Source organism: Arachis stenosperma, chromosome 3, assembly GCF_014773155.1.
Source record: "Arachis stenosperma cultivar V10309 chromosome 3, arast.V10309.gnm1.PFL2, whole genome shotgun sequence".
NCBI lineage: Eukaryota > Viridiplantae > Streptophyta > Magnoliopsida > Fabales > Fabaceae > Arachis > Arachis stenosperma.
This window is the reverse complement of record NC_080379.1, coordinates 23,728,519-23,752,994: the sequence shown is the minus strand read 5'-3', so window position 1 is coordinate 23,752,994 and position 24,476 is coordinate 23,728,519. Positions and strand designations below refer to the sequence as shown.

The window sequence follows — 24,476 nt, the reverse complement described above, 5'->3', positions numbered from 1 at the left end:
ATAGCGAGTAGCATTTGAGGCATCAGCCAAGTACATCCGACTTTTGAAGTTACTTAAGTGGTGCCTCAGGTCGGTCGTTCCGTCATACAGATTCATGCCTGGACTTTTGAAGTTTCTAGGAACTCTGACCCAACGGGGTGTTTTTCCGAGTTGTACGCGAATTCCTTCCTCGGAGGTTGGATTCTAACTTTGGGAGCTTTTCTTCCAACTCTCTTTGCCGTTTCTCTTCTCAGATTTCGCTCTGTCTCCCGCTGTCGCTCTAACTCCTGTTCTAGCTGTTTGAGTTGGCGATGATGTCCATGTCGGAGCCCCATGAGGTCGGTGGAATGGGGTTGGTTTTCTCCTTCCGAGTGGTGAACCTCGGAAGGGATTCTTTTGTGGTGATGATCGCCCGTTGTACCTTCACCATGCGGTTCCTCCGTCCTTGGAGGAGGTACCACAAGGGCTTGGTCGTTATTGACCATATCTTGGTATTCTGGATCCGATTGAGACGCTGTGCATCCGTCTTCAAGGTGATCGTCCACCATGGAGTGTTGATTCCCAAGTCCCCGACAACGGCGCCGATGTTTCGAGGGTTATTTGAAACTGGATTGTGTTTGGGATTGAACGTGAGGTCCAACCTCTGAGTGAAATGGTTTCCGACTTAGCCTGCGTCAAGTAGCCGTCGTCCGAGTTGTTTGTGAGGAGATGGGGGTAGTACTTGCAAAACACTCTGATGCCTAAGTCAGCAAGGGTCTTAGCAGGTTTAAGTGTCTTGGAGTGGAGCTTAAATATACCTAAGAGTGTCAGTATATTTATAGATGATGAACCAATAACCACCGTTGGAGTAGTTCCACTAAAAAATATAAATTAATAACTACAAAATAATAGTTATACTCCTCATGTTGCAAATATCTAAAGCACCTATCAAATATAAAATAAGGAAAATTATTTTAGAAAAAAGCACACAAATTCTTTTGTGAGCTTGAAACTTGTTTTTGTACTTTGTTAAGTGACTCTTGTATTGCGGAAATTATGATTCAACAAGAATGATTGACTTTTTAGTTCAATTTTCCTCGTATCTAGGTTGATTTGAATTGTTTGCTCAGTATTGTGATATGTTAACCTCACCGGACTAGTTTTTTCATATTTTTTAGTAGAATAGTGAAGTGAATTATTATTTTAGCAACGGATTTGGATTCTTTCTATTTGATCTGAACATGACCTTGCCATGTTTACAAACTAAAATGACAAACAGTTGACAATGGAGATATAAGCATGACAAGATCATGTTCAAAATAACACAAGTGAATCCAAACCAATTGGGAGAATATATGTGCTTTTTTGACTAACAGTCATGATCACACTTGTTTAGGAAGCTTCAGACGATTATTAGTGAGTTTATGCTCAAAACGGAAGTTTAAAGTCTGAAAATAACATGCTTCTATTGTCTGTCATACTAAGCAGCTTAGAAATAACAAACTCTCAGCATAAGAACAATAATCAAACGCTTTGTTTGTCAAGGAAGTCAATGATGAGCTGGTTGATCTTCTCTGGAAACTGTTCATGCACAAAATGGCTTCCTTCTGGAATGTATGTGATTTCCAAGTCTGGCACAAATTGTTTCACTGCCCCACTTCGGATATAGTCCTCAATGCCTGGGAACTTGATCACATAATCTTTTTCACCCATTATCAGAAGTGCAGGAACACTCACTTTTGGGTCACTTAAGCCGCCATCTGCATTGGTACTCCTGCATGGATCATAAACAGTCCAAATCTGAAATGTTAGTAAGTCTATACTCCAAAAGCTATTTTATGACATCTGATCATTTTACTTCACTACTAAAATGCAAGGCTTCACATATTAAACAACAAACATTTGGAGTAGCATTTCACTCCATAAATGGCAAAAGATTTAAGGATTTGGATTTTGTTAGAAACAGTGGCATTAGCTGAATTAGTTCAATTAGTTGAGCAACGGGCTGAATAGGATTTTGGGCAGGAAAATTGGTTAGAAATGAATTGCACTTTTTGGTGTTTGAAAACAAGGTAAAGTTAAATTCTGATTTCACCTGTAAGGAACCTGCAATGGATATCTGAATCCAGATTTTTCATAGAGTGATGCATAGGTTTGAAGGTCTTCTTCAGAGAACCATGGTGGAAGCGGTTTAGAAGGATCAAACAAGTCCATAATTTCTTGATCATCAGCTGCTATTGGTATCTCACTGCTAGAGAACAGTGTGTAGATGTTCCTTATAACTGACTTCACATCGAAGCGGCCGAAATCAGCTTCTGCTCTCCCAGGTTCCTGAAATTATTCAAGAAATAATTAACATTAACACATGGGGAGGAGTGCAAAAGTTATAGTAGGAGATGGAATTCATACCTTCCACCTAGTAATATAGAATCCATTGGGGAGTTCATCGTGTCTGCTACCAGATTTCCCCGGAATCCTGAAGGGAATGCCTAGTGTTATAATAGCAGCTACTCTTTCTGGGTGCGCAGCAGCTGTGAAATATCCTGGGCAGGCACCAAAATCCTTGCCAACAAGGAATGCCTGATATCAACAAAAGAATTTGCATTTAGTCAAAATTTCCACCTGAATTAGAAGGTCTTTTCTTTACTCATCCTCTCTCACTCTTTGTTTCCACTATGAATTTAATTTTGATATACAAAGCAGTTTTATATATGTACATCTAATTACATCACGCTACTTCAGCAAAAATAAATACTTTTTACATTGACTGCCGAATAACCATCTAAAAAAATGGACATGATTAGACAACTATTTAAAATATTTTACACTCTCAGTACATTAAAATTAAGGTAAGAAAGCCAGATTATTTAGCCATGGATCAATACAATACATTGTGTCTGGATCTCATCAAATGATCCAAACATAAATGATCTCTCATTTTAATCAGAATCCCCGTCCCCCTTTAGAGGATTCAAATTATGCAAGTTAATAGATCAACTTTCAGCTTCTAATTATAAGAGCCCTTTTTTCTGGAAGACATGAACCGAAGTTCAAAACTTAGATATCAATGTTTGGAATGAACTTCATAACTCTTAACCAAAGTATATGGATCTTCTCATGTTCGACATGAACATGACCTTGTTCACATATGTACCATTGATTTGATGGTCCAGAAAAACCAAATAAATAAATAAATAAATAATAAACACAAAATATCTAGACAAATTGATATATACTATAGCAGAAACCTTAGTTACCTTTGTGATGTTTAATGCATCCAGAAGGCCCAAGATTTCATCAACCAAATCAAACATAGTTTCTTTCTCTGGCTGAGGTGGCTGCTCAGAAAGTCCATAGCCTCTGAAATCAAAGGCAATAGCCCTGTAGCCAGAATTGGCTACAGCAATCATCTGGTGCCTCCATGTGTACCAAATTTCTGGGAATCCATGCAAGAATACCACTGCCTTTGACCCTGCAACGCACCAAAAGAATCATTCAATAAAGAGGGAGAAAGAAAACAGTTTCTTTCTGTTGAAGGATGAAGGAAGTTACCAGTTCCAATCTCTGCCACATGGAGCTTCAGACCCTTCACTTGTATATGACTGTGTTTGATGTTCTCCATGAGAGAAGGACGGGTTCTAAAGTGTAGAATGAAGACTGAAGAGAGTGTGGGAAGGGAGATAAAAACAAGGACAAGAGGGGGACCGGTAACGGGTAAGTCAACATCATGGTTGGGATGAGATGATGTGAGTACACCAATCTTTTTGTTAGGAAATTGAGGTGGAAAAACCTATAGCGCAAGGGGAAAAAAAAAGGATGACCATCCATGAATGTTTTTAAGTTTTAGTGAACGTTTTAATGGAGGCTAAAAATTTTTATTTTGGAAGATAAATATGTGCAATTCAATTTTATTGGTGGTGCGTATGTTTTTATTTTGATATGGGAATCAGAAATTGGTAAGTCCAATTACTTTGAAAGTTGATTTTTAAAATTTTTTTAATATCAAATCGCAAGGTCCGATTTATTTGTTGTGATTTACAGAAAAAAAAATCATAAATCGTATGGTCTGATTTTTGTTTTTAATAAATCGGATGGTCTGAAGTGTATAATTTTTACATTTTAAATAAAAAAGTTACACATTTGAAAATAATACCCTTATCATCTATAATTCTAAAAAACACTACTTCCACTTCAATATCAAAAATAATTTGCGTTTAATGGAGTAATGCTAGGTTTAGGTAGGTAAAATATTATAGACAATAAATAAACATTGACTATGTTACGCGTACACTAAAATCGGTCATTAAAATGAACTATCAATATAAAATACATATTACTATTGAAATATAAATATATATTAAAAATAAATTACAAACTACACATATATTTATACACAAATACATTAATAGCTGAGGTGTACAAATAATATTTTTGAATAAAAATACATAATCAATAATATTTGCATTTATAAGAGAATGTGACACTCCTAACTTAATTGACACAATTAATTTCTTTTTGTAACTATTTTTTAATTATACCAAAAGTCAATTCTAAATTTAACGTGAATTAAATCTTAATAATTTTTTTTTATTGTTACATTCATAATTTTATAATTTTTTTTCCAAATAAAAGTTCTAAATTTTGATATTTTTAATCTTTACAAAATTTTAAATCACCTCAATGCATTTTATAAAAAATAAAAACATCTTAAATTTGATTAGTCTCTATTTATTAAAAATCAGAAACGTCTAAAATTATTAGTTTTTGACCTATAAAATAAAATAATAAATAATAAATTAACACCGATTCATTAATTATAAATATTATGTGTTTAAAATTAAAGATATTATACATATAAAATTATAGATGCTAAATTAAAAATTTTTAACAACTTCTATTATACAACTCATATTTTACATATAGATTATTAAAAATAAAAAATAAAAAATAAAATATAAATAAAAATCAAAAATAAATTTTTAAAAATAATTATTAATTCATCATATTAAAATTAATAAATAAATATACATATAAATATTAAATAAAAAATATTAAAATAATTAAAATCATAATTATTAGTATACATATAAAATAATTTAAAAAATATAATAAAATATATAATTTAAAATTTAAAAATATTAATTATAAATTTTTTTTAATTATACACATCATAAATATAAAATTATAAATGTCATAATTACAAAATTATAAATATTATTAATATAAAGTTATAAATATTACGAATAAATTTATTAATTAAATAAATTAATTTAAGTATTTGACCATTTTAATTGCACGTGATTTTTGTCTCTGAACATAAACGGCCTTTACGTTATTTTGACGGCCTCCAATAATAATGAGATGAATCAATAAATTAATGATCTTATATGAAATTATGAATCAATTACTATTAATATTACTTAAGAAGTATTATTATTAGAATTTTTTTATTATTATTAATTTTTATTGTAATTCTAAATATAAATATCAAATTGTAAAAGAAAATATTAATATATAATTTAGTTGATACTAATAATTATGAATATTTTATTATAATTAATATGATTAATATATAAGAACCGTTAAAAATATGATAAATAGAGTAATAAGAGAATAAAATAAAAAATTAAAATGTGAATAAATTATATAAATAAAGTCAATTTTAAAAAAATTTTAACTACTGAAATATTTTGATTCTCAAATTTGTTTGTTTGAAAAAATATCTATAGTTATCCATTCCTGAAATTCTTTTTGCTCTTTTATTAGTAATTTAGTATCCCACTAAAAGTTAAAACTACTCTCATTTTGTCCAAGAGTAGAATATAGTGACACCTATGTTGTTGATGATATTGATTAGGAGGGTTGATGGATAAGATCGTATCTACAGATTCGTAGTAAATATTCGTATTCGATTTATAAATTGTGGATACGATTCGATTCGCAAATTGATCGAATTGGATCGCGAATATCTGCACTACATCTGCGTATCCGATCCACAGATTCGCACAATAATAATTAAAATATATATATATATATATATATATATATATATATATATATATGTTTGGTATTATATTTATTTATTTATATGTTTTAGTTAATAATTATTATTCATATATTGTATTATTTTATTTTTGTTATTTAGAAAGAGTTTGATTAAAAATATTTTAGAAATAAATAAATTTAAAAGTATGAAAGAAATATTTTTATTGAATTATTTTACATAGAAATATTAAAAAGAGAAGGTTTAATTATGCGGATATATCCGATATCCGATCTGATCCGGCACTAAAAAGCGCGGATATCATATCTGATCCGATCCGATAAAAAATGTGCAGATCGGATCGAATTTTCGGTCATATTCGATCCGATTCAATCCGCGTACACCCTTAACATTGATGGAAACGACTACAAATTGAGGTTTCTATATTGCTTATTTGCATTTATTCTTTGTTTAAAAAAAAGGTTATGCTATGCATACACCAAAATCAGCCACTAATGTCAGCCACTAGTATAAAATATATGTTAGAATATAAATACACATTGATAATAAATTAAACTACACATATATTTATATACAAATATATTAGTGGCTGATTTTGGTGTACAAACAGTATTTCTAAAAAAAAAAACTACTCTCATTTTTAAGGTTCGGACAATCCAATAAATTATTAAACTAGTAGAATTAGATATTCAAAGGTTTAAAATTCAATTGAAGTTTAATTAAAGTTGAATCAGATATAATAAAATAATATATTTTTTTTGTGATCTAAGGGGGTTCAAACACCCCAGCAAAGGAAAAGGAAAATAAACATAAAAGCAAATGAACTAAGTACCCCTAATTCTAAGGGTCCCTATGCAGTCGCATAGCAGAGTGAATTTGATGTCCAGAAGGGCTGTATCAAAGAGGTGTAGTCCAAGAGATAGTTCTTATCCCCTCTTGGCTAATTGATCAGCCACCATGTTTGCTTCACGAGAGACGTGTATCCACGAGACTTGTTGAAGGCGTGCAGCTAGGATTCAGATATCTTGAATTAAAGGGGCACAATGATGTCCTCGGGAGCATCCGTGGTTGATGAAATTGATAGCAGTTGCTGAGTCCGACTCAACCACCAGATTGTGGTAGCCGTTTAGTGTAGCAATGGTCATCCCATGATTGATTGCCCATAACTCCGCGTACATAATCGAGCAGCTACCCAAATTTGCCGAGAAGCCTTTCAAGAATCTCCTGGCCGAGTCTCTGAACACTCCTCCACAAGCAGCGTTCCTTCTTTGAGCATACCATGACCCGTCCACATTTAGCTTAATGCACTCAGCATTCGGTCTCGACCAGCTGACAAGACATCCACTAGTAGTTTGGTTATTTCTAGGATTCAGGTTGCTTTTCACTACCTTCAGGAATTCCTCAGCTCGCGCTCTAATTTGGATGCTAACACTAACAGCATTGGCATTCTCTCCATTGAAGACAAGTTTATTCCGGAAGAACCATAAGGACGAAATTGCAACACCAAATAGGCAAGACCAATTGTTATTCGCGGTAAGGTTTAGAGCTAGCCAATCCTGGAGGCTAGTGTTGAAGAAAGAATTAATGCCATTGGGTGGGATAAGCCTTTGCCAAGCACTTCTAGCATAGAAGCAGTCCCTAAGGAGATGGATGATTGATTCTTCTTCCTGTCCACATCGAGGGCAAGCATCGTCCGTGGTTAAGTGTCTACGTCTTCTTTTCTCATTGGTGAGGATAGCATTGTGAGCCACTAACCAGAGAAAGGTTCTCCCACGCTCAGGACCCTGCCAGTTCCAAACTAGCTGAAAAATCTTGTTAGGAGCGATTTGGGTGTCGCTGAGGTTCTGATATATTGACTTAATGCTGATAGTAACGATCCTTTTAACAATATCCTCCGGCAGAATCTCCTGAAGCTTCCTAACATCCCACTGCCCTGAAACATCGAGAAAGTCTATTAGCATCTCTGAATAGTTAGTATTATTACTCACCTGGTTTGCATTGGCACTTAATTTGCCTACACCCAGAATCCAGCGGTGTTCCCAGAAGCGAATTTGGGAACCATTCCCAACTCTCCAAATCCAGTTTTGTTGAACATTTTCCCATGAGGCGCATATGCCTTTCCAAAGGTTCGAGCTATTCCTCCTCCTTTCCACCTTGGGTATGATATCGGTGCCGCTGCCATATTTGGATCTGAGTACTCTAGCCCAAAGCGCGTCCTTTCTTTCAATAAGTCCCCATCCCGCCTTCATCATGAAGGCTTGATTCATTTGGCTTGCATGTCTAATACCCAGACCTCCATAACCCTTAGGTTCACAAACTCTCTTCCAGCTAAGAAGATGGATTTTCTTTGATTGCTCTGTATCTCCTCAGAGGAAGTTCCTGCAAATACGGTCAATAGTATTACAAGTAGCTGAAGGTAAAACAGCAGATTGCATATTATATAAAGGCATAGATGAGAGGACAGATTTCACCAGAGTCACTCTTCCCGCAAGGGATAGGGATGAAGCTTTTCAAGTATTGAGCCTGGCATGAAGCTTGTTAATAATGCCCTCAAAGGTATGTTTGGAGACTTTTGAATGAAGAATAGGGACGCCTAAATACCTCCCCAAGTCATCTGTTCTGGCAAATTGCAAGGTGTTACTCAACTCTGCTCGCACTGTGTAGCCCACATTTTTAGAGAAGAAGATCCTGGTTTTCTTTCTATTGACGCTTTGTCCCGAGCTTCCACAGAAGGCCTCAAGACACTTATTGATAACATTAGCTTGATCAATATTAGCCTCTACAAACAGAATTATGTCGTCTGCGAAGCACAAGTGAGAAATTGGGGGACAGTCCTTCTTGAATCAAATCAGTTTCTAGAAACCATAGTCCACTACAGCACTAATGAGTTGGGAGAGCCTCTCAATACAGAGCACAAAGATGTATGGGGAGATGGAGTCCCCCTGTCTTATACCTCTGGAAGGTGTAAATTCTTCCAGTTCCTCTCCATTCTACAGAACCCTCATCCTAGGGGATGAGATGCAAGAGAGAATAATGTCAACAAAGGTTTGGGGAAAACCAATATCATCAAGGGTATCCTTGATAAAGCACCACTTCAGTTTGTCATACGCCTTTTCCAGGTCAATCTTAATAGCCATCCAGCCTTTCTTTCCTTTTTTTTGCCTCATGAAATGTATGACTTCTTGAGTTATGATGATGTTATCGGAGCTTTGCCTACCAGGGACAAAACTGCACTGATTCGGCATAATTAATTTATCCATAACCTTTCTCAACCGGTTCACGAGAATTTTAGTAACCACCTTGTATAAGACATTACAAAGGCTGATAGGTCTCAGCTGTTTTAAGTGTGAGACAGGTTCCACTTTGGGAATGAGAGTGATTAGTGTCTCATTAACCTCTTTGATCTTGCTTGGGTCTTCGAAAAAAATCCTGGTCAGATCGTAGAGATCAGTGCCGACTTTGTTCCACTGAGTTTGGTAGAAAATGGCTTGAAGCCCATCCCTGCCTGGAGCCTTCCATCTTCCCATACCAAAAATAGCATCTCTTACTTCTTCGTTAGTTACATTTTGGCCCAGGTTGTTGCTGTCGGAGCTACTCAGATCTGGGAAGCTATTATTAAGAATGAAGGGGGTATAGGTAGTGCTATCAGAGTAGAGATTCCAAAAGAAGGTAGTGGCCATGCTCTCCAGGGTAATCTTATCAGTTATCCAGTCACCATTGTCATTTTGCAGAGAGGTAATCTTGTTTCTACGCCTTCTGACCATTGTAGATCCATGAAAAAATTTTGTATTACGGTTCCCAAATTCGATCCATTTGGTTCTAGCTTTTTGGAACCATAAGATTTCTTCCTGAATGAGGATGTTCTCATATTCCAACCAAAGTTGCTTTTGCAAATTTTTCAGATAGTAGTTGTGAGATAATCCCAAACTATTTGCAATACCTTAGAGTCTTCTAAGGATTCTGTGTTTTCGTTTGAATATATTGCCAAAAACCGAGTTGTTCCAATCCTTAAGTTGATTTTTAAAGTCATCAATTCCCTTATCCCATGAGTTCCTGACATTCCATGAAGCATCCACAAATTTCCCAAAATCAGGGTGGGTAATCCAGGTTGCAAGAAAACAAAAAGGTCGTTTACCTCTATTCTGTGTCACAACATTAGAAAGTTGCAAACAGATAGGTGTAAAACCCGGTTAATTAACGGCTAATTAACCCATAAATGAGAATTTATTCTAGAAAGCCCAAAACGTGATTTTTATGGCTTAATATGATAGAGGAGATTGAGACGAGAATTTTGGTACCAATTTTATAGAATTTGGACCAAGATTGGACCAAACGGGCCAAACCGGACCAACCGAACCCAAAGTGGGCCCTTGGCCCAACATAACTAAACCAAAACCTTAGTTTTCAGCACTCTCTCTCCTCACATAATACTCTTATACGCTGAAATTGGAGGCACAAGAGGGAAGAACACTCTCTCAAGTTCTCTCCCTTGGTTGATCTTCAAACCACCATAACTTTTGATCTAGAGCTCCAATTGCCGCACCGTTTGTGGCCACGCGTTCACCGCGGAGATTTCTACAAAACCCATACAATTAATCTTGAAGTAAGCCACGTTTTTCTCTTCGAATTTCCAGCTTTGATTTCGAGTTTCATGAGTAAAAATGTTGAGATTTTGGGCTCTTTGATGTTATAGGACCCAACTCTCTTGAAGGAGAAGGTTAATCTTGTCTCCTTGGACCTTGGGAGTGGTAAGATTCTCAATCCTAGTGTAATTTATTGTTCTATGATGTTTGGGTATTGAGATGTTGTGTATGGGTATGATGATTATGGCTTAGGTTGTGTATGTGTGAATATTGGAGCTTGATTGGTGACTTTGAAAAGCTTGAAAAGGGCTTTGGTGGTGAAAAATCTGTTCTTGGAGGTGTTGAGGCCTTGAGAGCTTGAGGAAAAGTGGTTTGGAAGTGCTCCGGTTGGGCTTGGGAAATCGGCTAAGGTATGGTCTCGGTTTCCCGTATCTAATATGTAATGTGGTAGGAAATACTTAGGCTAGAGGCCCTAAGATAGGCATTGAATTGTTGATGTTGTTGAATGGTTGAGATATATGATGTGGTCATATATGTGATGATGATTATTAATGCCTTGATGGTATGATGTATGAGAAATATGCATGTTGTGATATATGCTTGATGATTGGTTATGGTTGAATTGTGGGTTGAACCATGTTGATGGTGAGTATGATATTGATTGTGTACAATGATGATTTATTGGAATTGGTGTTGTTGAAAATTATCATGAGGAAGAGTATGTGATATGTCAATGTGTTTGGGTTTGAGCCACTTGGGTGAAGTGGGTTAAAATGATGAGATAGTGATTTTGGTGAATTGTGGTAAAGTGTTAATGTGTGAGTTGAGGAGGCTTGATGTTGAATTTGATATATTTTGATTGATTTCAAAGAAAAGGGATGAATTGGCATGTTTTGATTGATTTTGAAAAGAGTTGAAAATGGCTTGTTTTGAAAATGGCACTTTATGGATTTGTATGAAAAACATGGTTTTTGGACATACTTTGATGGGACATAACTTGGACTACGGATCTCTGTTTTGTGCCAAATCTGATTAGAAATGAAATTGGATCCGGGATGTCCATGTCGTTCGAAGAACGGGTGAAAAACGATTTAAAATGAGGAAGTTATGTCCGTCGGAAGATTGGAGGTTGAATCTGTGAATTTCTGCAGCTTTTAACTTAGAAAATTTTTAGCAGAATGACCCCCCATGCGTAGGCGTACTTGGTGCGTACGCGCCGTTCTTCCAGAAAGTGCCATCCATGCGTGCGCGTGATGTGCGCGGGCGCGCCAAATGTGCTGCACCCAATGCCCAGCCATTTTCCAGAGAGTTGTGCCAGAACTGTGCCAGTTTTGTGCCTGGGGCACGAGAGCACCCACGCGTACGCGTGGTTGACGCGTGCGCGTCGACTGGCTAATTTTCAATCCACGCGTTAGCGTGTATGATGCATACGCGTCGATGAGTTTTGTGGCCATCCACGCGTGCGCGTGGAGTGCGCGTACGCGTGGCCCTGTTTTCATCCTAAAGTTGATTTTTGAGTTTTAAAAGCCAAATCTCATACTTCTAAGCCTCCGATCTCACCACTTATGTCTTAAATAATTATGATATGCCTAGCAATTAGAAAAGGAGCTAGGGGATGTGGTAACTTGCGAGTGAAACAAGGGAAAAATGAATGATCAATGAGGATCAAAGATGATTATGTGAGAGGCAGATGATGGCGGTGGAAGTGCTTGTTATGCCATGGGCCGAAAGGCCGTAATTGTTAATGAAATGGCTGGTTGTGGATTTAACCGTGAGCCAGATGGCTGGTTATGGATTTAACCGTGAGCCGGATGGCTGGATTATTGCCGTGTTACGACGGAGCCATGATTATGGCTAAGAATAAATGCATATATATGCTGTTGAATGAATTGTGAATGTTGCACTTCCATTATCGGAGATGAGAGTTTCCCTGGGAGAAAGCAGTGGCTAGCCACCACGTGCTCCAGGTTGAGACTTGAAGTTCTTTTGACCCTATGTCGTCAGGGTGGCCGGGCACTGTGAAATCCCCGGATGAGCTCATCCCCATAAATATTCACCAGTAACAGTAAGGGTGATGGATATGGATCATGATTATGATCAAGTTTATATTGAGTATAACTCGAGTTGGGGAGACACGACAGAGGGACAGTCCAATGGTTAGCTACCAGGACTTGTCGGGTTGGCTCTATAACCGACAGATGATATCATCAGCCACTAGGGACAGGCATTCATCATATGCATACTATATGAATTGGTTGAGATTGCCTATTTGAATGCATATTACTTGCTAATTGTCTAAATGCCTTATTTGTTCCTACTTATATATTTCTTGTTTGATATAACTATGTTTGCTACATTATACTCCTACTGGTGGCTGGGATGTGTGAAGGAATTGGAAAGGGAAGTACTAGTTAGACTGAAGAATCTTTAGTCAGATGCCCTTTATAGTTTAGCTTGTTTATAAGCCTTTGAATTATCTGGAGGAAGTTCTAGGATTGCCTTCAGCTTTCCTCTATTATTATGTATTATTTATGTGAAAGCTGTTACCATGCTGAGGACCTTTGGTTCTCACCCATGCGGATTTTGTGGTTTTCAGATGCAGGACATGAGATTTTTTGCTGAGGCATGCTGGAGACTTCTAGATTAGCGAAGATCCTTTGTTCTCGGAACTCTATTTTGGTTTATATGTTTTATTTAGATACTTTTATCTCCATTAAATAATACAAACTGTGATGACTCCTCTTATGGGAGATTTTGGAGAATAGGTTTCTGTATTTGTGTCCCTTTGGGTTTCTTTTGGGGTTTTCCTTATTTTATCATATGTATATATTGCTATGCTCGGACCGGTTATCTTCGCAGCCGGATTTTGAGTCTTTATATTCCTGTTTTTGACACTCCTTTGTATATATATAATCTCGCGTTGGTTTATCCTTGTTCGTTACGTTATCGATCGGAGTGTTGCGCTTTCGAGTTGCGATTTTTGTTTACCTCTTTTTCTACAAAGGCTCCTAGTTATAATCAATCATTCATACTACTATACGTACTAAAATTTTTATTTTAGAGGTCGTAATATCTTGTCATCTCTGAATTATGACTTAAGCATAAGACTCTGTATGGTGGGGTGTTACATTATGGTATCAAAGCAGTTCATTCCTGTAGAGCCTGAGGGATGGACTGATTATGCTTCTGTGCATTCTCTGTATGTGTGTTATGTGCTATTAGTATATCTACTTGATATAATTGGCATAAACGTTCATGAGCATGCATTTGGGACTTGAAGCACTAAACTTCCGATATTGAGACTGATCAACTTAATATCGATTGTTTGGTGTGTATAGGAACCAGATGGCGCCTCGTGGACGCAGTAGAGGCCGTGGTAGAGGCCGTGGTAGAGGTCGTACTAATGCTCGTGCACCGGAGGTTAACCCTAATGACCCGGTGAACCTTATGACTACGTTGGAAAACATGGCTGCTGCGATGCAAGCCACTGCTGAAGCTCTTGGGCAACAGATAAACAATCATGGCAACAACAGAAATAGAGCTCAGGGACCAATAGAGGTCAGAACTTTCTCTGTGATGGTAAACAAGTGTAGGGTTGCTGAAGAGTGTGTGAAGAAGGCAGCCGCTGAGAGAGGAAATCACAAGGGACCATTCCCACAGAATCAAGGGAAAAACTTTGCACCTAGAGGTCCACCTTTCAAGTGGAGAAGTTCTTTCAGGAGGCCCAACAACAACAACTCCCAAGGGAAAAGGTTTGGGAAGCAACCACAGAATGAGCAAGCTTGTGCTAGGTGTGGAAGTCACCATCCGGGAGCCCCGTGTATGGCCGGATGAGGTTTGTGCTATTACTGTAGTAAGGCGGGACATAAGGTCCCAAACTGTCCAGAGAAGCAGAAACAAGGTGCTGGAAAAGCACAACAGAATGGTCGGATGTTCACCACTTCAACTATAGGTGATGGGGGATCTGAGACACTCATTCGAGGTAACTGTGAAATGGCTGGTCAAACTTTAAATGCTTTATTTGATTCGGGAGCATCACATTCATTCATTGCATTTGAGAAAGCCCATGAGTTAGGATTGAAGATTGTAACCATAGGTTATGACCTAAAAGTGTATAATGCTACCCATGAGGCTATGGTAACTAGGCTAGGATGCCCGAAAGTTTCCTTTAGATTCAAGCAGCGTGATTTTATTCATAATTTAGTATGCTTACCGATGATCGGTCTTGATCTTATCTTGGGATTTGACTGGTTATCTAAGAACCATGTTCTGCTTGATTGTTCTACAAAGTCGGTGTACTTTATGCCGGAGGATACAGAAGGACCGGTCGTGGTGAATAATTATTACTTGAATTCGATGACGGTGAACTGTTCCGGAACCGAATGTGAGGATATCCTGTTGTTAACTGCGGGCGTTTCGGGTGATGATCAAAGGTTGGAACAGATTTCAGTTGTGTGTGAGTTTCCGGAAGTGTTTCCCGATGATATTGATGAGTTTCCACCTAACCGAGAGGTTGATTTTGCTATTGAGTTGGTGCCCGGGGCGGGACCAATCTCAAGCGCTCCTTATAGGATGTCACCGTTAGAGATGGACGAGCTAAAGTCTCAGTTAGAGGATTTGTTGGGAAAGAATTTTATACGACCGAGTGTCTCTCCGTGGGGTGCTCCAGTGTTACTGGTAAAGAAGAAAGATGGGAGTATGCGGCTCTGTGTGGATTACAGGCAGCTGAACAAGGTTACAATAAAGAATAAGTACCCATTGCCGAGAATTGATGATCTCATGGATCAGTTACAAGGAGCTGGAGTTTTCTCCAAGATCGATTTGCGATCCGGTTATCACCAGATAAGGGTGAGGGGTGAGGATATCCCTAAGACCGCTTTCAGGACTCGTTATGGTCATTACGAGTACACTGTGATGTCTTTTGGGTTGACGAACGCTCTGGCGGTATTCATGGATTACATGAACAGAGTTTTCCGTCCGTTCCTGAATAAATTTGTTGTTGTCTTCACTGACGACATACTAATTTATTCCAAAACTGAAGAGGAGCATGCGGAACACTTGAGGACCGTGTTGCAAATTCTAAAGGAGAAGAAACTCTATGCAAAACTGTCTAAATGTGAGTTTTGGAAGAGTGAGGTGAAGTTTTTGGGCCAAGTGGTGAGTAAGAAGGGAATAGCCGTAGATCCAGCTAAGGTGAAGGCTGTGATGGATTGGAAGCAACCAACCACAGTAACAGAGATAAAGAGTTTTTTGGGCTTTTCACAGATAGCTTTGCCAATGACAAAGTTAACTCGCAAAGACACTCCGTTTGTTTGGACTCCTGAGTGCGAGGAGAGCTTTCAGACATTGAAGAAAAAGTTGACCACTGCACCTGTGTTAGTGTTACCTGAGCCGAACGAGCCATTTGAGGTGTACTATGATGCCTCATTAAAGGGTTTAGGGTGCGTGCTGATGCAGCATCATAATGTGGTGGCGTATGCCTCACGGCAGTTGAGGCCATATGAAGTTAATTACCCTACGCACGATTTGGAAACTCGCTGCAGTTGTGTTTGCCTTGAAGGTGTGGAGGCATTATCTCTATGGGGTTAAGTTCCAAGTTTTCTCTGATCATAAGAGCTTGAAGTACCTATTTGATCAGAAAGAGCTTAATATGAGGCAGAGGAGGTGGATGGAATTGTTGAAGGACTACGACTTTGAGTTGAATTACCATCCGGGAAAGGCGAATGTAGTGGCGGATGCGTTAAGTCGGAAGTCATTATATGCAGCTTGGATGATGCTTCAAGAGGAGAAGTTGCTCAAGGGATTCGAGAGTCTGAAAATTGGTGCTCGAGAAGTATCCGAAACTTTGTGTTTGAACCGATTAGAAATCTCAAGTGATTTAAAGTCCGAACTCCTAAAGGCTCATGAAAATGATGAAGCGTTATGGAATGTGTTACCGACCATTGAGCAAGGGAAATAGTGGAGAGTGTCGGAAGGAAAAGATGGGTTATGGAGATTCAAGGGTAGGATCATTGTGCCGGATGTTGGCACTTTGAGGCAGGATATCTTAAAAGAGGCACACAAAAGCGGATTCTCCATTCACCCGGGAAGTACTAAGATGTACCATGATTTAAAGGTGATGTTTTGGTGGCCGGGTATGAAGAATGATGTGGCGGAATATGTTTCAAAGTGCTTAACTTGTCAAAAGGTAAAGATTGAACATCAAAGACCTTCCGAGATGTTGCAACCTTTAGAGATTCCACAATGGAAGTGGGAAAGTATTGCAATGGACTTTGTGTCAGGATTGCCAAGGACTAGGGCTGGTTTTGATGCTATCTGGGTGATTGTGGACCGACTGATGAAGTCAGCTCACTTTTTGTCCATTCGTATGACTTACACCCTTGAGGAGCTAGCACGGTTGTACATAAAAGAGATTGTGAGACTTCATGGTGTACCTGCTACTATAATCTCTGATAGAGATCCTCGTTTCACTTCAAGGTTTTGGGGTGCATTTTAGAAAGCTTTTGGAACCCGATTCAGCTTGAGCACGGCTTATCATCCTTAAACAGAGGGTCAATCCGAGAGGACGATCCAAACACTAGAGGATATGTTGAGAGCTTGTGTTTTGGACCAACCGGCGAGTTGGGATCGGTGTATGCCATTAGTGGAGTTTGCATACAACAGTTACCATGCGAGCATCGGAATGGCTCCGTATGAGGCTTTGTATGGGAGGAGATGTCAATCTCCGCTACGCTGGTATGAAGCTGAGGAGAAAGGCTTGTTGGGGCCGGAAATGATAGCTGAGACCACTGAACAAGTCAAGAAAATCCGAGATAGGATGCTTACGGCGCAGAGTCGTCAAAAGAGTTATGCCGATCAGAGGCGAAAGCCCTTAGAATTTGAGGAAGGAGACCATGCTTTCCTTAAGGTTACTCCGACTACGGTTGTAGGTAGGGCAATTAAAGCAAAGAAGTTGAATCCTCGATACATTGGTCCATTTCAAATCCTGGAGAGGGTTGGACCGGTGGCGTATCGGATGGCTCTACCACCTCATCTTTCGAGCCTGCACGACGTGTTTCACGTGTCGCAGCTTCGGAAGTACACTCCTGATGCTAGCCATGTGTTGGAACCTGAATCGATTCAGTTAAGAGAAGATTTGACGCTTCCAATAGCTCCGATCAGAATTGATGATACTAGTATCAAATAGTTGCGTGGAAAAGAGGTTTCATTAGTCAAAGTAGCATGGAGTCGAGGCGGTGTTGAGGAACACACTTGGGAACTTGAGTCAGAGATGCGAACTGATTATCCGCATTTATTCTCAGGTAATTACATTTGAATTTTGTGGGCAAAATTCCCAATTAGGTGGGTAGAATGTAAAACCCGGTTAATTAACGGCTAATTAATCCATAAATGAGAATTTATTCTAGAAAGTCCAAAACATGATTTTTTTTTATGGCTTAATATGATAGAGGAGATTGAGATGAGAATTTTGGTACCAATTTTATAGAATTCGGACCAAGATTGGACCGAACGGGCCAAACCAGGCCAAACCGGACCCAAAGTGGGCCCTTGGCCCAACATAACTAAACCAAAACCCTAGTTTTCAGCACTCTCTCTCCTCACATAACACTCTTAAACGCTGAAATTGGAGGGACAAGAGGGAAGAACACTCTCTCAAGTTCTCTCCCTTGGTTGATCTTCAAACCACCATAACTTTTGATTTAGAGCTCCGATTGTCGCACCGTTTGCGGCCACGCATTCACCGCGGAGATTTCTACAAAACCCATACAATTAATCTTGAGGTAAGCCACGTTTTGCTCTTCGAATTTCCAGCTTTGATTTCGAGTTTCATGAGTAAAAATGTTGAGATTTTTGGCTCTTTGATGTTATAGGACCCAACTCTCTTGAAGGAGAAGGTTAATCTTGTCTCCTTGGACCTTGAGAGTGGTAAGATTCTCAACCTTAGTGTAATTTGTTGTTCTATGATGTTTGGGTATTGAGATGTTGTGTATGGGTATGATGATTGTGGCTTAGGTTGTGTATGTGTGAATATTGGAGCTTGATTGGTGACTTTGAAAAGCTTGAAAAGGGCTTTGGTGGTGAAAAATCTGTTTTTGGAGGTGTTGAGGCCTTGAGAGCTTGAGTAAAAGTGGTTTGGAAGTACTCCGGTTGGGCTTGGGAAATCGGCTAAGGTATGGTCTCGGTTTCCCTATCTAATATGTAATGTGGTAGGAAATACTTAGGCTAGAGGCCCTAAGATAGGCATTGAATTGTTGATGTTGTTGAATGGTTGAGATATATGATGTGGTCATATATGTGATGATGATTATTGATGCCTTGATGGTATGATGTATGAGAAATATGCATGTTGTGATATATGCTTGATGATTGGTTATGGTTGAATTGTGGGTTGAACCATGTTGATGGTGAGTATGATATTGATTGTGTACAATGATGATTTATTGGAATTGGTGTTGTTGAAAATTTTCATGAGGAAGAGTATGTGATATGTCAATGTGTTTGGGTTTGAGCCACTTGGGTGAAGTGGGTTAAAATGATGGGATAGTGATTTTGGTGAATTGTGGTAAAGTGTTAATGTGTGAGTTGAGGAGGCTTGATGTTGAATTTGATATATTTTGATTGATTTCAAAGAAAAGGGATGAAATTGGCATGTTTTGATTGATTTTGAAAAGAGTTGAAAATGACTTGTTTTGAAAATGGCACTTTGTGGTTTTGTATGAAAAACATGGTTTTTGGGCATACTTTAACGGGACATAACTTGGACTACAGATCTCTGTTTTGTGCCAAATCTATTTAGAAATGAAATTGGATCCGGGATGTCCATGCCGTTCGAAGAACGGGTGAAAAACGATTTAAAATGAGGAAGTTATGTCCGTCGGAAGATTGGAGGTTGAATCTGTGAATTTCTGCAGCTTTTAACTTAGAAAATTTTTAGCAGAATGACCCCCCGTGCGTAGGCGCACTTGGTGCGTACGCGCCGTTCTTCCAGAAAGTGCCATCCACGCGTGCGCGTGATGTGCGCGGGCGTGCCGAATGTGCTGCACCTAATGCCCAGCCATTTCCCAGAGAGTTGTGCCAGTTTTGTGCCTGGGGCACGAGAGCACCCACGCGTATGCGTGGTTGACGCGTGTGCGTCGACTGGCTAATTTTCAATCCACGCGTTAGCGTGCATGACGCATACGCGTCGATGAGTTTTGTGGCCATCCACGCGTGCGCGTGGAGTGCGCGTACGCGTGGCCCTGTTTTCATCCCAAAGTTGATTTTTGAGTTTTAAAAGCCAAATCTCTTACTTCTAAGCCTCCGATCTCACCACTTTTGTCTTAAATAATTATGATATGCCTAGCAATTAGAAAAGGAGCTAGGGGATGTGGTAACTTGCGAGTGAAACAAGGGAAAAATGAATGATCAATGAGGATCAAAGATGATTATGTGAGAGGCGTAGGATGGCGGTGGAAGTGCTTGTTATGCCATGGGCCGAAAGGCCGTAATTGTTAATGCAATGGCTGATTATGGATTTAACCGTGAGCCAGATGGCTGGTTATGGATTTAACCGTGAGCCGGATGGCTGGATTATTGCCGTGTTACGGCGGAGCCATGATTATGGCTAAGAATAAATGCATATATATGCTGTTGAATGAATTGTGAATGTTGCACTTCTATTATCGGAGATGAGAGTTTCCCTGGGAGAAAGCAGTGGCTAGCCACCACGTGCTCCAGGTTGAGACTTGAAGCTCTTTTGACCCTATGTCGTCAGGGTGGCCGGGCACTGTGAAATCCCCGGATGAGCTCACCCCCATAAATATTCACCAGTGAGGGTGATGGATATGGATTATGATTATGATCAAGTTTATATTGAGTATAACTCGAGTTGGGGAGACACGACAGAGGGACAGTCCAATGGTTAGCTACCAGGACTTGTCGGGTTGGCTCTATAACCGACAGATGATATCATCAGCCACTAGGGACAGACATTCATCATATGCATACTATATGAATTGGTTGAGATTGCCTATTTGACTGCATATTACTTGCTAATTGTCTAAATGCCTTATTTGTTCCTACTTGTATATTTCTTGTTTGATATAACTGTGTTTGCTACATTATACTTCTACTGGTGGTTGGGAGGTGTGAAGGAATTGGAAAGGAAAGTACTAGTTAGACTGAAGAATCTTTAGTCAGATGCCCTTTATAGTTTAGCTTGTTTATAAGCCTTTAAATTATCTGGAGGAAGTTCTAGGATTGCCTTCGGCTTTCCTCTATTATTATGTATTATATATGTGGAAGCTGTTACCATGCTGGGGACCTCTGGTTCTCACCCATACAGATTTTGTGGTTTTCAGATGCAAGACGTGAGGTTTCCCGCTGAGGCATGCTGGAGACTTCTAGATTAGCGAAGATCCTTTGTTCTCGGGACTCTATTTTGGTTTATATGTTTTACTTAGATACTTTTATCTCCATTAAATAATACAAACTGTGATGACTCCTCTTATGGGAGATTTTGGAGAATAGGTTTCTGTATTTGTGTCCCTTTGGGTTTCCTTTGGGGTTTTTCTTATTTTATCATATGTATATATTGCTATGCTCGGACCGGTTATCTTCGCAGCCGGATTTTGAGTCTTGATATTCCTGTTTTTGACACTCCTTTGTATATATATAATCTCGCGTTGGTTTATCCTTGTTCGTTACGTTATCGATCGGAGTGTTGCGCTTTCGAGTTGCGATTTTTGTTTACCCTTTTTTCTACAAAGGCTCCTAGTTATAATCAATCATTCATACTACTATACGTACTAAAATTTTTATTTAGAGGTCGTAATACCTTGCCATCTCTGAATTATGACTTAAGCATAAGACTCTGTGGTGGGGTGTTACAATAGGCGAGTGGTCTGATTTAAGCATAGGAAGGTGCTTCACATAAGCCTCAGGAAAGCTAATTTGCCACTCCAGGTTACTCAGCCCCCTGTCAAGTCTCTCCGCATGGTTCCTTATCTTCCAAGTGAAAGGCCATCCAGAGTAACCCAAATCAACTAGGCCGCTATTCGAAATACATTCTTGAAATTCCCTACAGGCACTTTGGTTATTGTTCATCGTCCCTCCATGCTTTTTATAGTCATGCAGCATGGCATTGAAATCCCCCAACAGGCACCACGGGAGATTAACATTCCTGGCATACCCTTCGAGAGAGTTCCACAAGGCTCTTCTGGTTACCCTTTGGGGGCTACCATAGACAGCAATAAGTAGCCAGGAAATCGAGTTCTTACCAGAAACTTGAAGGTGGACATACTGCCTATCATGATCCAAAACATCCACGTTCCAAACTGAGGAATCCCAGAGACACCATATTCCTCCAGAGTGACCCATAGCATCGACAACAAAGGATTTATCAAACCCTATCTTGTCCCGAATCTGTTTGCCTCGAGAACCACTAACATGAGTTTCTAATAGAAAGAAGAAATTTGCCTCATACTCCTGTCTTAGGTCCCGAATAATGGATGGGAAAGCTTTGCTGCCAGTACCCCTACAGTTCTAGCTTATGATATTCATAATCAGAGATACAGGGGAGGGGAAGCCATCTACGGCCAGGATTACTTGCGGGCAGGGGCCCCGTGGTCTGGACCTATACGGCCCCTGGAGGATGTTTCCTCAATGCTATCCCTAGAACCAGCCTCTATCATGAGTACATCTGATTTCTTCACTTGGTTTCCTTTGGGCTCGCCAATTTCTGCGCGTTCATCTAGTGAATAGTGACTCATCTCAGTGTTGAATAGCATATTTTCCCGGACCACATGTTGATCTAGCATCATACGGGCATTCTTTGAAGAATTGAAGGCTTCCCATTTCTCTCGCTCCATCCTCTTCATATACTCCTTGACCATAAGTTCCATACCTTCAAGTTCAGACTCCTTACCCTTTCCTTCGACGGCTTTCGGTTGAGCAGCCAACCCTTTAGGGTTGGGGGAGGCAATAATTGGATTTTTTTCCTTATTTTTGTTGTGGTTTGGTTTCCTACCCGGGTCAGATAACCCTTTTGGAAGAGGCAAGGCCTTTTTTTGGTTTTGCGGGTTCTTTCCAGCTCTATGCCTCAGGACCTTCTTCTGGATCGGGGAATTGACCATCTCATGTTGGGCTTGGGTCTGAGGCAGCCCATTAACTTCTATTTCCTTATGGGTCTTATCACCGCGTTCCAAGCATACCTGGGCGTCTTCTGAAGTTTCCTTGTGCAAGATCGTAAAACGTGATCCATCCGGATCTTTCCTTGTTGGGACCTCATCCTTTTCATAATTATTCTTGGTAACTTGCTTCTGATTTTCATGTGAATATCTCTGTCCTATTTGGATCTTCTTTTTATTGGAGTATCTTTTGACCATCACCCAAGGCCCGAAATCAGGGTTATTTTGACCGTTGCCATGAGTGTCATTTTTGTGCTGATTTTGCGGTTCTTCAAACTTTCTATTTTGGTTATCACCATGAACAGTCGTACCGTTCATCGGGAGATTGGTTCCGGTGCCGACATCATCCAAAGGATCCCCAATAATTGATGGATTTTCCGTACACGGCTCTGATCTGTGTCCGTACCTGCCACAGGAGAAGCAAATTTGATATAGACCCTCATATTTCAGGTGTAGTTCGCATCCAAGGACTGAGATACGTGGCACAAGTTGTTTTGTCAGGTCGATCTCCACACATATGCGAGCAAATTTTCCTCTCGAATGGATAGACGTTGTTCGGTCGATCTTCAGCATATGCCCAATGGCCGAGCCTACCCTCCAAAGGAAACGATGGTTGTAAAGTTCGATAGGGAGATTCGGGATGCGAATCCAGGCAGCGATTTTCCTAGCTTCTGTAGATCCTGATAAGAAAAAAGGTCTCCATCTCTGGACAATAAGGTAGTGCCCAGCGACCATCCAAGGCCCTTCCATAAGCGCATGATTATAGTACTCCTCATCTGAAAAATGAACCAAGAAATAGTCACGATTCATATCAATAACATGAATCTTACCTTTACCTTCCCAGTCTCTTTGAAGGCGTTGCTTCATAAAGGCGAAAGTCACACGCTTTCCCAACACTTTGACCATCAGAGTATTTTTCCATGGTTTGCACCATTCCTCAAATTCCTCTTTTGACACTGGAATCGTGGGACAAGGATTAAAAGATTTTTCACCATTTAAAACATCCTCATCATCCTTATACCACTTATCCTCCGGGTTGGGTTCATCATCGTCCATAAAGTTCGATGTCTCAGGATTCTCTTCTAGACCAGGACCGGTCAGAAGAGTTTCTTTGTATAAACTTTTTTGAATTGGTGTATTTTCCTTCTCAACTGGAACAATTTCCATGCAATCGGATGGGTGATTAAGGTTCACCTCTCTTCAAATTTTGACTTTTTTGGTACTCCTCTGTATCAAATCTTTTTCCTGAGTGGAACCCTAGCAGAGCGTTGTTCAGACATTTAAAATATATACTTTCAAAAAAATAATTTTATAATTTATTATTTTAAACCGATTAACTATCGAAATACCGTATTGATTCGACTGATCAATTAACTTGTTAATTGATTCGTTGTCAATCAATTTTTTACTTTAATTGAATTGAACTAGTAACCGATTTTTTATTAATCCAATCAAATCTATCAGTTTTATTGATTCTTGAGACCATGCTATTTTGTCCCATTTTCTATGCAACATACTTTTTGGGGGGTGGACAATGGGATTTGAATTTAAAACCTTTTTTTTCCTGAAATTAACTATATTTTTATAAGTTTTTGTGTATAATTATTAAATTATATTGAATATATATAAATTTAATGAAAAAAGACCAAAATATTTTTTATTAATCCCAATACATTTTCCCTTTCCAGAATTATAATTTTTATTAATATTGTTTTCTAATAAATATTTAAAATGTATAATAAATATAAATTTGATATAAAAATA

At 39.0% G+C, this 24,476-nt stretch overlaps 2 protein-coding genes across 2 annotated transcripts; both read right to left on the bottom strand.

The window, feature by feature from the left end:
* Positions 1 to 1,379: 1,379 nt before the first annotated feature.
* On the bottom strand, positions 1,380 to 3,644 carry LOC130967443 (uncharacterized). The gene is made up of 5 exons (XM_057892297.1): positions 3,511 to 3,644; positions 3,216 to 3,430; positions 2,368 to 2,538; positions 2,054 to 2,289; positions 1,380 to 1,732 (listed from the first exon to the last, which is right to left on the bottom strand). Exons 1-5 carry the CDS (start codon positions 3,578 to 3,580, stop codon positions 1,483 to 1,485), a joined length of 942 nt encoding a protein of 313 aa, XP_057748280.1. The 5' UTR covers positions 3,581 to 3,644; the 3' UTR covers positions 1,380 to 1,482.
* Positions 3,645 to 17,636: 13,992 nt separating this feature from the next.
* LOC130965690 (uncharacterized) lies at positions 17,637 to 23,879 on the bottom strand. Its single transcript, XM_057890448.1, has 3 exons — positions 22,132 to 23,879; positions 21,415 to 22,060; positions 17,637 to 17,654 (listed from the first exon to the last, which is right to left on the bottom strand). The coding sequence occupies exons 1-3, from the start codon at positions 23,877 to 23,879 to the stop codon at positions 17,637 to 17,639; spliced, it is 2,412 nt and encodes an 803-aa protein (XP_057746431.1).
* Between the last annotated feature and the right edge of the window lie 597 nt (positions 23,880 to 24,476).